The following is a 15,538-nucleotide window of genomic DNA, read 5'->3' on the forward strand; positions in this document are numbered from 1 at the left end:
ATACAATATTTCCAAACATAGCTCATAGAAATCAAAGACTCTAATATAGCACCATTGAAACCATTCATTATCCCTCATGCTTCTATGCAATTTAGGACTTTGGCAGGAGACAATACCTGAAAAATGCCAAGTCTCACTTTTGTAAATTAATTTGGATTTCATTTAAATGTTTGCTTTAGGGGAAAAAAAGGTATTCAGTAGCCATTTAATAATAGCTCTACCCTTTTGGAAATAAGAATGACAGGCTACGTCTACATTTTTATTTTAAAACCAAGAACCAAGCAGTAAAGACAGCAATGTCAAGAATAAAGAATAGCACACTAAGAACCACATAGAACATTAGAAAAGAATTTGGTGTGTGTTTTTACAACTACCAACTTGATGTTAAACAATTAAAAATTTACAAAGATAAAACTTTTTTTTTTTTTTTGCACTAACTGGTTTCAGTACAGCACTGATTTAACTCATCTTTGGGTTTTGATCTTCACACAGAGTGAATATGAAAGTGCCATACTGAGGCCCTTCCCTAACTTAAACCATAGTAAAATAGATTTCAAAATAATTCTAGAATGGTTTAAATTACAGCCGTTCTATTCTGGCTGACATTTTTTTTTTTTTAATTTTTCCTGGACAACTTTTTTGCTAAGATGATTGTCTAGGTACACATCAATTTGAAGATAACGGCTTTCCCCACATTCTAGCTTCTTAGTACTGGCACAACCATTGCCAGCAGTGAATCTGCACCAGTACAAGCCAACTCACTCACCTACTCTCTCTCACCCCCCCCCCCACACACACACGAATGTTAATTCTTAAAGCGATGTCACAGTTTGCTCAGAGATTTAAAAGCATGCATTTGAAAACATAGCATATCTTTGATTTAAACCAACATGTGGTTGACATGTTTTAATTAACATTCTCTAAGGGATCCCTGTGTGTGCTATTCCTAGCCTATGGGACTCCAAAGTTACTCTGGGAGCTCTAATGTGGAGGATTATGTACCAATATATGTAAGCAAGAAGAATCCTCAAATAGCTAGGCTTCAGAATGTTCAAACACTGCTTTATTGGACAATGCTGTGTATGGAGGTTTGGTTTGTTTTCAAAACATCAAGCAACACTACACTATATAAAGACAGCAAACTTTTGTAGTACAAGTTTTCAGTGTGTATACATTATTCCATTTGTATTTAAGGACTTTAATATGGATATGATAATGACAGCCATTAGAAGATGCTGTTTTACTAACATGACTTGAAATGGACAAAATAGAGGCAATGCATGCCATTGGTTCTGTCATACTGGCCTTTGGCTGTATTTGGGGAACGTAATCATACAAAAAGTGCCTGTAAAATAGAGAAGGCAGCAAGTGAAACTAGAAAAAGATCCGAGTTATGTAAAGCAGAGTTTAAAGGAGTTACCTTTTAATTTTTTTTTCTTCAATTATTTGAGAGCAGGAGGGAAGTGTAGAGGCATCTGAATTTGGGCCCTCCACTGCCATCCTGCAGTGAAACAGATTTGGATTGTTCATGGAGTCATCAAGCGAGCTAGCAACAGCCCCAAATAAAAGCCAGTTCTCCAAGTACAAGATGATGCAAAACAACCAACCACAAATTAGATACATGACACTTAAATCACAGATGAGAAAACAGAATGCAAAGATACCTAAAAATATAAATAACTATATTTAGCTGATTTTTACTCAAGAAACCCAGAGAACTGCTTTCAAAGCAATTGCTTCTTTCAACCACTTTCTAAATACTTACTATTTTGATTGTCATTTAATGCAGCACCTCAGTGTTTGCTGGTGGTGGAGATGGAATTTTACTTAATAGTCTCCTTAGAAACTATATCCTATTATGCTAAAGATCATTCCCTAGGAATAACCCAGGCATTGTACAAAATATCAAAACCTGCAAAGTATTATTTAAGAAAAACAAGGAATGTAGTGTTATGACAGTGTGGGGGGAAAAAAAAACTATGCAAAACAGTCACATGGAAAGAAAGTATTTTAATTTTTAAATATCCAAGTTTGCTTAATTTCTTGTGAGCTGTTCAACACTGTTTTAAATATCCTGAATTAATAACTATACCAACAAAATTTATCCCCAGTGCTTCCACAGGAGACATTAAAATAAGACCAAATTATACTTTTCTTTTTCTTCAACCAAAGTAGTCTTTTTCTCAGTTATTTTTGTGCAAAAATATTACAAGAGAATTCAAATGGAAACGCTGAAATGACATGCCAACATTTCAGGGCACATTTAAAACACTCAGAATAATTCTTGAAATTACTGTATTCTAAAATATCACTACCAATCACTTTTAGATTAGTTCAGTACATCTACTCACATGGATGCAATTTTCCTAGACCTCTGAAAATAAACAGGCTCATTGGTCTCTTTTGGTGTCCACACAATAGGCAAGATAGGTTTACAATAGTGTTTAAATGGAACTAGGCATCTACAGTCTCTTAATTCCACCACATTCAAAACAAAAGTCAAGAGTTCATTTGGCTATCTTGAGATCACTCCCATAAACCTACTACGGTTCACTGGATCTAAACATTTCTCAGAAATGTGTCATTTTATTATTTCACCTAAGTGATGATTTGGGGATCCTTTAGAAATGGTTAATGCCTAAGATAAACTTTATCAAAATGAATAATTGCAATAAAGTGCTTGTTACATTTCAAAATGATGCTTTTAGACTGCAGTATGTTAAGTGTGTGCTATTCCTCCCATAAAGGATCCCCAGGCATGAGAGTCTGGTCTTCTCACCTGTCTCAAAAAGCAGCAGCACTATCTTTTGGTAGGCTGACAATAGGCACATTACCCATGCGGACGAGGCTATACTAGGGCTATGGCAAAAAGGGGAGGAAATTAGAAAAGTGGGAAGCATGTGGAGGGTTTCTACTATACTCATAGTTATATACAAATATATTAAATATGCTATAAAAATAGTCGACTCTTTTCCTTTGCAATGACTTCAGAAGCTCCTTTTAGAAGAATGCTCACCCAATTCAGACAAACTTAAAAAGATCTCTCTCTCCAAATCACTATTAAAATGGCAAGTGCCTTTGTGCTGTGTTTTCTCCACCACTGAAAAGTTCCAATCAGCTTTCTCCTGGCTAGATGCACTCAGCAATATTAATATCCAGTGTTTATACTTTCCAATGTGGACTCCCGTGGGACTAAGAACAGGGCCACAGATATAGGAAAGGTTGTAGACTTGAATGAGCTTTACACAAATGTTCAAACAAATCTTCAATCACCAAAGAAATAGAAAAAAGTAGAAAAACTAAAGTTAAATTTTCTATCTGTAGTCCACTTAAAAGTTTGCCTCAGTGTAGTGGAAACATTTTCAAACATAAAGAATAATGTCCAGTTGAAAAGAATTTCTACCTTTTTAGGCTATTTTCAGGGTCCTTTTCTAAGGCTTCGAACAAGGGTTCATATCTCCCTTCAACACAATGCCCTTTACAGAGCTGGACTGCTTCAGTGCTCCTAACTTCAAGAGACTGCTTTAAGGCAACAACCAACAACTACAGCACATCTGAAGAATTCAAACACACTCACTATTCTGCACTAAATATTCTCTAACAAACTAGTCAAGATCACTGGCATCCTTTTATTACTAGTACATTCCTAAGCCACATCTAAGTGACAAAGCAGAGCACATCACTCTAAAATTACCCCCTGAATTTAGGATGTAGTTCGGAAAACTGAACTGTAGTATTTACTTTCACACTACACCGCCCCTTCCACCCCATTCACCACATTTACTTTTTCTGCCCATATTTTACTCAAAACAAAAACAAGTACTTTTCAAGTGTCTAGGTTCTGGTGTGACATCACTCTCAGCAGCAACTTTATTAATCCCTGCAGTTCTCATTTGTATTTGCGAGGCAATACTGGCTCACACTGTGCCCCAGCAGTCCACAGAAAGATAACTGCAGGGGGGCTGGCATCTTTCCTTTACCTCCACAGTTTCTTATCTAAAAAGTGCCACCCAGAATAAAATGTTTTTAAGAAAAACTGAATCCCTGTGAGAGTAAAGCAGAGGGAAGCTGAAAAGGGTTCCATTTGGTATCTTTTCATGACTTAGGTTTGGGATTTGAATTAACAACTTTGGCTATGAAAATGGAATACAGAACAGACAACTGCTGAATCTCCCTCTCAATGCTTAAGTCTCACAGGGAAGGAAGGGGACAGGGACTAGCCTTGCAACTCAAATTTAGGAGAAGCACAAGGAAACCAAAGTAAAGAAGGGGCAGCTTGTGCTGAACAGTTTTTCCAACATAATACTCCATACTGACCGCAAAGGAAAAAAAGCATGGCTGCTTCTTTAAATTTAGCAACTGTAAATTTCAAGCAGGAAAAAGATGAATCATGAAGAACAACAGGAATTGTGACATAAATTTTTTCCTTCCCCAAATATTCAGTTAAGATGGAAAATATTTAAAGGAGTTAAGAGTTGAAGAATGTGAGTTAAACAAATAATCTGCAGATTTACTTTGTGGCCTGTTTTGCTTCTGTTGAGTACATAGTATTCACAGTTCATAATCTTTCTTTTAAGTATGGTACTTAGAGGGCAAGCCTTAACTCAATAGTTCATATCTTTTGTTAGCTAAGTCCTTATCACTAGGTATTGCCAATAAATAAATGAGGCACAACTCAAGATTTATTCGGAATGGCATAAGGTCAAGAAAGGCAATTTGGAAGGGGAGAAAAGCAATGCTATTGCCATATTTTACAACACTGATTTTGCCATGTGCACATATGCTCAGGTACACACATTCTGACAACCAATCTTGACATTCATGGGAATGTCAGGAATCTCTTCTGGATGATCATTTAGCTAGAACTCCATGATATGTTAATTACTAACTGGTATCTAGTCACACTTCTTTTGCAGAAGGGTAAGTACCATTTTCTTTGGTTGTTTTCTTTTACAGTATTAATTTTCTAATTTAATTATAGACAGTTATGGTTCTGTTTTTGTTACAGAAAAACAATTTGTCCCTCAAGGATGATAGCAAAGGTAAGGACAGAGAACTGACTTGGCATTCCCCTGAGCCTTTTATCTAGTACTTCTGCAGTAGGTGATTTTCATTGCACAAAACCATTTCTGTTTAACAACTTCAATTCTGTTACATTTTCTTTTAAGGTCAATTTTGATTTATTACATTTGTCCTCCCCTTTTTTAGTAATAATTTTTTGTATTATAATAAGAAATTTCCACTAATCTTTTGTTCTATAGTTGTAAATTTCAGTATTAGTACCATAAAATCTAAAAAATTACTATTTTTAATATATGTAACTTGTGTTGAAATTTATTACCTTTAGAACATGATATTGCCAGATGAAATCTTAGTTCATGTTTACAAAGCATGTGAGTTACAATATCCCAATGTAGTGAAATACAAAGCCAATACTTGCCCTTTTTGGGTAAAAATATCAATATTATATTGAGCCAATATTTACTGGTAATTCTTAAATGACTGTTTAGGGTTTTTTGTTTTGTTGGGTTTTTTTGGGGGGTCTTTTCTTTTGGAGGAGGGGTACCTGGGTTTTAACTCAGGGGTGCTCAACCACTGAGCCACATCTCCAGCCTTATTACATATTTTAATTAGAGACAGGGTCTCACTCAATTACTTAGTGCCTTGCCATTGCTGAGGCCGGCTTTCAACTCGCAATCCTCCTGTCTCAGCCTCCCTAGCCGCTGGGATTACAGGCATGCACCACCACGCCCAGCGACTGTTTAATTTAGGAAACAAATTTGGGAACCTTTAAAGTGTGTAGTGTTAGGTTGTCATCTTTTTTATTTCTAAATTATTTGTACCCCAGTCCAAGAGACTCACAGCAGTCTTCATAGGAACTTAGGAGAATAATGACACTGACACCCACATGCTGTTAAAAATGTACTAAGGTTTCAAAAACTGCTACTGAAACCAGACAATAAGTTCAAGATGGTGAGTTATCACCTGAATTAAAATCAAGGCACTATGGGTTCCCCCCCCCTCAAATAACCCTGAATCATTGCTGACTAAAAGAAGCATTGAAATTGTGAAGGATAATAAAAAGATTCCAACAAATCCTAAAAGTTAAAATTCCCACCATTGGGAATGTTAAAAAGTGCCTATAATGTTTGTGTGCAAATTTTATTCCTATAACTGAAACATTCTTGAAATTACTTTCAGGCTTGTTGAAAACCATTTACATAAATATTTGCAACAATGAAATATATCAAAATATGTGATCAAACTCCCAACCATCTAAAATAAAGCAGTGCAAATCCTATTTTCAAACAAAAATAATGAAATGAGGGATATTTCTGAATAACTTGAAAGTCTTGTTGTATCAATAATTTAACCTGAAAAAAAATCCATTCCCAGCAGCACATCATACCTCACTGAACAAACTGTGACATCACAGCCAAAGTATGAACAAAAAGACTTGTGCCCTGGAAAAGTGAATAGAACACTATTATGTTGTAAACAAAAGGAAAAACAGAGACTGATGTATCAGTTTGTACATGGTGTCGGAATCTAATGAAATGTACTCATATGGAAGAGAGAATGCTTTCATGCAGCTTACACAGTGTTTTGCTTTCTCTCCTTCATCCAGACATATACATATTTTTACAGTATCTGTACACAAAAAATTTAAACCCACACAACATTCTGAAATTACTGTTCCATCATTATCTGAAAAGGGAGAGGGGCTTAAGGTGGGGGCTATTGACTACTAGATTATCTTCATGGCATCATTGTAAGCAAACCCCTGACATGGCAGTGGTGTGTCCTCTGTAACACTTGATAGCAGGCACAGACCACTAGAAGTGACTAACATTGTTAGTGCCTTTCTGATTCACTGGAGGTCATTTTATAGCTGAGCTTCTTAACATTTGGCAATATACTCTTTTTCCATCAAAAAATATCTGGGCAACTGAAACACTGTCAGAATTGGCTATGTCCCTATGATCATCTTCTGCTGGCTGGTTTTAACGTACATCTATAGCACTAGGCACATTTTCCCTACCAACTAATTCCAGGAACTAGAACACTCAATACTGTATCTCATGAAACTGCTGGAACTTTTCCTCCTAACCTCAGGTCATCTGAGCAACGTTTATGGACCACCACCTTCCTCCTTTGGCGCTGGAGGAAGTACTTGTGCTACTGTGATTGAACCTTAGAAGGATCAGTCAAACTGTCAGTCCTGTGCCGACTAAGTTGCTGCTGTTGCTGAGACTGGTGTTGCTGGTGATGTGACTGAGAGAAGGTGCTCTGTTGTAGTGGAAACGCAGCAGAGAGGATGAGCTGAGTTGAAGGATTCCCATGGAGCAACCTAGAAGTCTAAAAAGGAAAAATCAATGTATTACCCAACATTATTTTACCCTCTCCATTATACTGTGCACATAAGATTTGCTAAAGTTGTGCACTATCCAAGGGACATTTTTGCTCTCTAAGATTAAAATCATATTTTTGCATGCTTAAGAAGCTTTTCCTTTCTGAAAATATAACAAAAATTTCACTTTTCGAAGGAATCTGGACTGGCGATTTCATGGTATAGAAAGCAACTAATGTCTTGAGAGAAACCACACATTCTTAGGATGTTACAACAAAAACAGCTCAAACCAAAAAAGGCCCAGGATCTGTAGTCAGAAGCCCCGCATTTGGGTTTTGCTCTGCCATTTACAAGTTACCTGACCTGATGCAAGTCTCAATTCTATGCACCTCAATTTCTTTTACCAAGTTTTTACTTCTGGCATATTATTTATAAATGTAACTCCAGGATATATATGAAACTAGCTAAAAGAAAGTTAAGATTTTAAAGTCCTTCCCAAAGACAATACATTTGCTGCAAGATTCTTAATTTTAAAATGGAGTTGTTGTGGGTGATGTTTGTGAGTGTGTATGAAGGAGTCTCTCTCTCTCTCTCTCTCTCTTAAACCTGAAAGACCATTAAGCTTTTGGTAAGGACCTTTAGAGTTTTCTTTCTCTCTGTTACTAGCAAAACTCTGTGTGAGATGAATTCAGGATATGTAGGAGTCTTACAGGATTACAACTTAAGTACATTTTGGGACAGATAAACAATTTTAAAAAGCAAACTGTACATTTATTATACACAAGTAAGTATATTTATGAAGGGCATCACTCATCTTTTTTATGGATATCTTTAGGTGCCTTTTTTGGGAGAATCAAGAAAGAGAAGGTTAATTCTTTTAGAGGTCTTTCTTCCTTGATAGACTGAGATCTTAAGGCAAATCCTCTTTTTTTATATAAGTTTCTGCTTAATTATCATTGGATATATTTCCCTTAGATAATAGTTTAGGACTTGTTTTAAATTCTTATTACTTTATATTAATAGCAAAGCCATTTATTAATGGCTACAGTACAGACTTAAGGTCTAAGAGACTGTATGACTACCAGATGTATTTTGGCAACTAATCTGTTTTTGTCTTCCACATCATCAAAACAAGCTTTATATCTGGACTAGGATACAAACAGTGATAAATTAAAGCTGTATTTACTTTTTAATATATAGTATACTTTTGAATATTCTAGTTGTATAACTGTGAAACTGATGACAAGTGCCTGTTCCAGATGAGGTGGTCTCCAGTACAAATCAAGGCTAATCTACATACAAACGTGCTCAAGGTAAAAGGGAAGGGAAAGAGCTGGACTTCCAAGTGAGGGTACTGAGATCCAGAGACTGTTTCTGTTTATTTCTTTGCTGACAACCCTGCCATAGGTAACTTATGCTGTAACCTTTGGATAAGGAGATCCTATATAATTTACCCACATATCTGTTTTTTGGTTAATCTGAGTACTTATTACATTTGTCAACATAGTGGTTATACATGACAGCTAGTTAGGTGCATTATACTACAATCAGCTATTTATACTTTTTAAATATCTGTGAACTATTATCACATCCAGACAATAAGTGAGGCTTGGTCAGTTTAACTTGCCAAAGGTCACACAATATGTGGTATAGCAGTGACGCAATCTCAGGACAGTCTGATTTTAGAATCCAAGTTGTAACTATAACACATACTGTGTACCGCCACTATTTCTCCTCTGACATTATTTATAACAGAAAAATTCCAATAAACTTTATTCCAACAAAATAATTTAAGATAATATGTAGGCTGATACAGAAATCCCTTTTATACCCCTGCTTATGCAGGACAGAATTTGTTGGGTATTGAGAAAGGAAACAGACAGAGAAAGGAGTCTCTGCTTGACTTCCAGAAACTGTAGTACCAGAGAGGAAAATAGGCTTTACAAAAGTACCCTCATATAGGCCCAAAATTACTTATTCTACCCTGCAGCTCAGATCACTTGGTATACCAATGGCAGGGCTAAAAGTCTTTCAATGAAGAGAAGGAAAACAATGGCTACCCAGGACAAGCTTTCTATCTTCGTAGAGATTTAAATTGTACATAAACTTTTATGAGTTTTTGAGATAATTTACAAACCTTTAATTTAGCACCTAATTCTATTATAAATAGGTTTAAGGTGGCTTCTTGTAGGAAGAGTTACCTGTAAAAACTGCTGTGGTGTTTGAGTCAGTTGAGCCTGAGATGGTTGCTGAACTGGAGGAAGCTGCTGTTCCTGGGAAGTCTGCTGCTGCTGTTGCTGTTGCTGCTGCTGCTGCTGCTGCTGCGTTACTGACAGTGTCTGTGCCTGCTGCTGTTGTGCAGCAAAAGTAGGATAGGCAGTCACCACCTGACCCATGAGCATAGTACTAGGTACCATGACTGCCCCACAAGCTACAGGAGCAGTCACTAATTTGGTCACAAGCTGCTGACCTTGAGAAAATCTGTAGAGGAAAGAAAGAAGTAAAGTCAAAAGTACAAAGTATACATCACAAAAAGGCAATGAGATGAACCCTTATCTAAGATATTAATACTGCCAATTTATTTTTATAAAAGCTATATGCTTCTATTTTGCTTTTGTTTTTAAAAATTCTCTTTGGGATTTCAGCAAGACATAAATGTATGTGGCAAAATCAACATATGACAACAAAAACAGATATAATAAAAAATAACTTTCTAAAATATCCATATTCAAAAGAATGAAGTTAATTAGTTCTTGATTAATTAGTTCTTTTGTTTTACATCATATGCAAAAATCAATTCAAAAGGAAGCAAACACCCAAACATAAAAGCTAAAACTATAAAACTCTTAGAAGCAAATGGGAAAAGTTTTGCGACATTGTAATTGGCAATGATTCCTTGGATAACACCAAAAGCACAGGTGACAAAAAAGATAAATAGACTGCCCAGGCATGATGATCTCAAATTCAAGGCCAGCCTGGGCAATTTAGTGAGACCCTGACTCAAAATAAAAAGGGCTAGAGATGTAGTTCAGTAGTAGAGTGATTGCCTAGCAAGTACAAGGTCTCAGTTCAACCTTCAGTATCTCTCTATCTCTGTCTCTCTTTCTCTCTCTCTCTCTCTCTCTCTCTCTCTCTCTCTCTCTCTCACACACACACACACACAGATAAACTGGACTACACAAAATTATTTTATGCATCCAAGGGCAAAACTGACAGCATGAGGCAACTCAATAATGGGAAGAAATGCTTGCAAATCGTGTATCTGATTTATCTGGTTATTATAATAACCAGAACATATGAAGAACGATAACAACTAAACAACAATCAACCCATTTAAAAAATGGACACAGGTATAACTTGAATAGGTATTTCTCCAAAAAAGAGATATAAATGGCCAATAAACACATGAAAAGTTGTTCAACATCATTAAGGAAATGCAAATCAAAACAAGAAGCAGCAGCCACCTTACACCCATCAGGATAGCTATTACAGAAAAATCCAACAAAAATAACCACTGTTGGCAAAGATGTAGAGAAACTGGAACCTCTGTGTACTGCTGGTAGTATTGTAAAATGAAAGACCATATGGCAATTCCTACAAAAATTAAATAGAATTACCATATGAAGCAATTCTACTCCTGGGCATCCAAAAGAAATAAAAGGAGGGACTCAGATACTCTTATACCCATGTTCATAGCAGCATAGTCATACTTAACAAAAGGTGGAAGCCACTCAAGTGTCCACTGGCAGGTGAAATCAATAAACAAAATACAGTATATAATACAATGGGATATTATTTCACCTTAGAAAGGAAGAATATTCTGACACATGCTACAACATGGATGAACCCTGAGAACATTAGGCTAAGTGAAATAAGCCAATAACAAAAGGATAAATGCTGTATTTTGACTTACATGAAATACTCAAAGTAGTCAAATTCATACAGATAGAAAGTAGAATGGTGGTTGCCATAGATAAGAGGCAAGGTTGGGCAAGCTAGGAAGTTGTTTAATGGTTATGAAGAATGAAGACTCAGTTTGGAAAAATGAAAACAGTTCTGGGGACAGATGGTTGAGGGTAGAGTGACAACAACTGTGTGAATATACTCAATGGCCATTCAACCACATACTTTAAAATGGTTACTATGGTAAATTTTTTTATGTATATTTTACCACAGTTAAAAAATTTTTAAACTGGAAAAAAAAATGAACTTTTTCTTTTCATAAAGTGGCTAGGTATTTAGGAGTCAGATAAAGTGGCACATAGTTCAGGAACAAACTTAAAGCTACCATATGGTAATTTTTAAAAACTTTATATTTATGTAAGAAATGTACATTTAAAGGTGGTAACTTAAAAAACATAAATCAAGGGCTGGGGTTGTGGCTCAGCGATAGAGCACTTGCCTGGCACATGCGGGGCCCTGGGTTCGATTCTCAGCACCACATATAAATAAAATAACTACAACTAAAAAATAAATATTTAAAACAACACAAATCAAAACAAATGAATAAAGTACTTGTAGTTTATAAACTTGTCATATTATGGCGCCCACTGTGTTAGATTTTTTTTTTGTTTTGGTAATAAAGATTGAACCCAGGTACACTTTACCACTAAGCTGTATCTCCAGACCTTTTTTTTTTTGGGGGGGGGGGGGACTACACTCGAGTTGTAATCCAGAGGCACTTAACCATTGAGCCACATTCCTAGCCCGGCCCCTTTTTTAAAATTTAGAGATAGGGTCTCACTGAGTTGCTTAGCACCTCACTGTTGTTGAGGGCAGCTTTGATCTCACAATCTTCCTGCCTCAGCCTCCTGAGCTGCTGGGATTATAGGCATGGGCCACTGCACTCAGTGTCCCCAGCCCTTTTTAATTTTTATTTGAGACACGGCCTTATCAAGTTGCTTATTAGAGCCTCACTAACTTGCTGAAGCTGTCCTTGAACTTGCAATTCTCCTGCCTCAGCCTTCCAAGTCACTGGGTTTATAGACATGCACTACAACACCCAGTTCCTTGTTTTGTTTTTTGAGATGGGTTCTTGCTAAGTGGCCCAGGCCATTCTCAAACCTGTGATTCTCTTGCCTCAACCTTCTGGGATGCTGGGATTATAGGTGTGTGACACTATGCCCAGCTCCTTCTTCTATTTTCTTAACAAAGACAAAAAATAATGCCTCTTTGGGGAGCAAAACTTTTTCCATTTCTTTCTGAGAAGAAGTTTGTTTCTAACATTGACAACTACAGCAAGGAAACAGATAAAACCATACTGTAGATACAGCATGACATAACCACATTATAAACTATTTAAAGTAGGTACAAATATTAAGCTTAGTACACAGGTACTTTATTTATATATTCACAGACAAAATAAATTTACTTTTATTTATTTACTTATTTGTTTTATGGTGCCAGAAATCAAACCTAGGGTGTTGTGCATGCTAGGCAAACATTATACCTCTGAGCTAAAACCCTATCCCCTAAAATAAATTTAGTTTGTGTCCATGCCAGATCTTGTAAATAAAATACTGTATTTTATATACATCAGGGCCAAACACTTGAATGCAACAAACAAAAAACAACAAAGAAACAAAACAGAATTTTAAAAAATTCTGTGTAAGAAAGCTCAAAGAAACAACATGAACAAAGTATGTTTAATCACAGAAGAGCTAAGTGCCAATTTCTCTGTAATCTTAAACAAAATTAATACCTGAATTGCAACGAGTCACTTTTAAAGATAATACTTTATCTATCTCATCCCAAGACATTCTTTAATCTACTTATGCTCAACCGCACTCTGTGGCTTTGTATATACTGTTTCCTCTGCCTAGAATTCCTCCTTGAATTCCTTGCCACAGGCAAACTCAAGGCCAAGCTCTTTAAGGCAGGCCAATTATCTCCTGTGGTGAAGCTTTCCATGACGACTCCTCCCTTCACCTGCCTGCCTCAATTCATAAAACTGCTCACTTCTTCCCTTCCAAAAGCCTACTAAGTATTCATTACACCAAATAATATGACTTGTTTCCCTATTACTTTTTAAAAAATTTTTTTTAGTCATACATGACAGCAGAATGTATTTTGACATGTAATACATATACGGAATGTACATACATCAATCATATTGTCTATTCTATTCTGCTGCCCTTCCTATCCCCCCTACTACTCCCCCTCCTCTCCCATCCTTTCTCTCTATCCAATCTAATGTGACACACTTTTTTTTTCTTTTTCTCATTACAACATCATATATGTATTCTGTATAACAATGAGGTTCTCCTTCCATCTTCCATGCAACTCCCCTTCTCCCTCTTTTTCCCTCCCATCTCTCTTCCCTATTTAGTGGTAGTCTTCTTCTCATGCTCTTCCTCCCTATCCCATTTTGAGTCACCCCCCTTATATCAGAGAAGACATTCGGCATTTGTTTTTTAGGGATTGGTTAACTTCACTTAGCATAATCTGCTCTAACGCCATCCATTTGCCTGCAAATGCCATGATCTTGTTATTTTTTAGTGCTGAGTAATATTCCATTGTGTATAAATGCCACATTTTTTAAATCCATTCATCTATTGAAGGGCATCTAGGTTGGTTCCACATTCTAGCTATTGTGAATTGTGCTGCTATAAACATTGATGTGGCTGTGTCCCTGTAGTATGCTCTTTTTAGGTCTTTTGGGTATAGTCTGAGAAGGGGAATAGCTGGGTCAAATGGTGGTTCCATTCCCAGCTTTCCAAGGAATCTCCATACTGCTTTCCAAATTGGCTGCACCAATTTGCAGTGCCACCAGCAATGTATGAGTGTACCTTTTTCCCTGCATCCTCGCCAGCACTTATTGTTGTTTGACTTCATAATGGCTGCCATTCTTATTGGAGTGAGATGGTATCTTCCTTTCTATTACTTTTACTACTCTGGTCTTTCCTCAAGGGACAGGACTACGCCATATACAAATATGGTAGGCTTCATATGTCTGCTGAAATGTTTTCCTCTCCTCAAGAAACAGATATGTATGTACAAAGAGTTGCTAAACTGCATCCTCTAAAATGTATGTCAGCATTCAAATTTAATGTCTTTCCACTCAGGCTTTAAAATTAGTCCTCTGACTATAGGTGTACCTCATAGTAAAGTACATGCTTAGCATGTGCAAGGCTCTGGGCTGAATCCCCAGCAACCTAAACAAAAATAAGTTCTCTGAATTTCATTGGAGCACATTTATAAGACTTCCTCTTCAGGATGTGAGAGCTAAAAGTTGAAACTTTTTTTTAAGTTGAGGGAAATAAGCTTCAAAGAGAAGTAATAAGTTCTCTGTTTTTCATTGTCTAGTAGTAATCTTGCAGCTTCTTTCCTATGAAAACTATTAACATGATTTTAATAAAACTGTGCTTAATAATACAGAAAACTGTATATAAAAGAAGAACATTTGAGACAAAAAAATAAAAGCATTTAAAATTGCAAAGACCCTATAGTTTTTATTTAAAAAGATAGCTTCCCAGTATAAAAACAGAAACAGATTTTTCAAAGAAATGCTAAGCCAGCTATTTGAACTTCTCACTAAAATAAGTCATAGACTATTGTTTGTCTAGAACAGCACACAAAAACTTCCTGTAGTATATATGTTTATGCAATGGAACTTTGAAACCAGACACCCAGGTCCAAAGCCTCCTCACTGACTTAACCAGTGACAGGCCCTTGACTAAATTATTAAAAATTCACTTTTTCTTGGGAAAGAAGATCTGAACATACATTAAAAAAAAAGAAATAATATATTTTGAGCACTTAAAGACTTTGAGAAGCTACCCTAACCACTGTTACTACATGAAAACTCTCTAACATCTATATCTTAAAGATTAGTATCACATAGCCCTTGTACAACAATGAGCTGCAGAATTTGGATTCTGTAATATGTGGTAACTCTTTTTTTTTTGGGGGGGGGGTATTGGGGATTGAACCCAGGGGCACTTAACCACTGAGCCACATCCCCAGAACTTTTTTGTACAGGGTCTCACTGAGTTACTTAAGGCCTTGCTAAGTTGCTAAAGCTGGCTTTGAACTTGCAATCCTCCTGCCTCAGCCTCTGGAGCCGCTGGGATTATAGGTGAGCAGCATAATGCCTGGGTTAGTAACTCATGTTTAGAGAACAAACAAAATTTGGTACTCTTCTATTATAAAATCTTTAAACAATGGATGTATCTTTTTAATTTCAAA

General features: G+C 36.3%; 1 protein-coding gene across 15 annotated transcripts in view; it reads right to left on the reverse strand.

Moving 5' to 3' along the window:
- Positions 1 to 1,990: 1,990 nt before the first annotated feature.
- Positions 1,991 to 15,538, reverse strand: part of Clock (clock circadian regulator) — a 112,631-nt gene continuing 99,083 nt past the window's right edge. For all 15 annotated transcript variants that reach the window (XM_046464548.2, XM_046464262.2, XM_046464002.2 and 12 more), the window contains 2 exons: positions 9,553 to 9,832; positions 1,991 to 7,359 (listed from right to left, as the gene is read on the reverse strand). In XM_046464548.2, the coding sequence (XP_046320504.1) occupies positions 7,180 to 7,359; positions 9,553 to 9,832 (460 nt within the window). In that variant the 3' untranslated portion in view covers positions 1,991 to 7,179. The remainder of the gene's footprint in view (positions 7,360 to 9,552; positions 9,833 to 15,538) is intronic.

Source organism: Marmota monax, unplaced genomic scaffold, assembly GCF_021218885.2.
Source record: "Marmota monax isolate L192 unplaced genomic scaffold, Marmota_monax_Labrador192_F-V1.1 WCK01_AAM20220418_F8-fsc00025, whole genome shotgun sequence".
Classification (NCBI taxonomy): Eukaryota; Metazoa; Chordata; class Mammalia; order Rodentia; family Sciuridae; genus Marmota; species Marmota monax.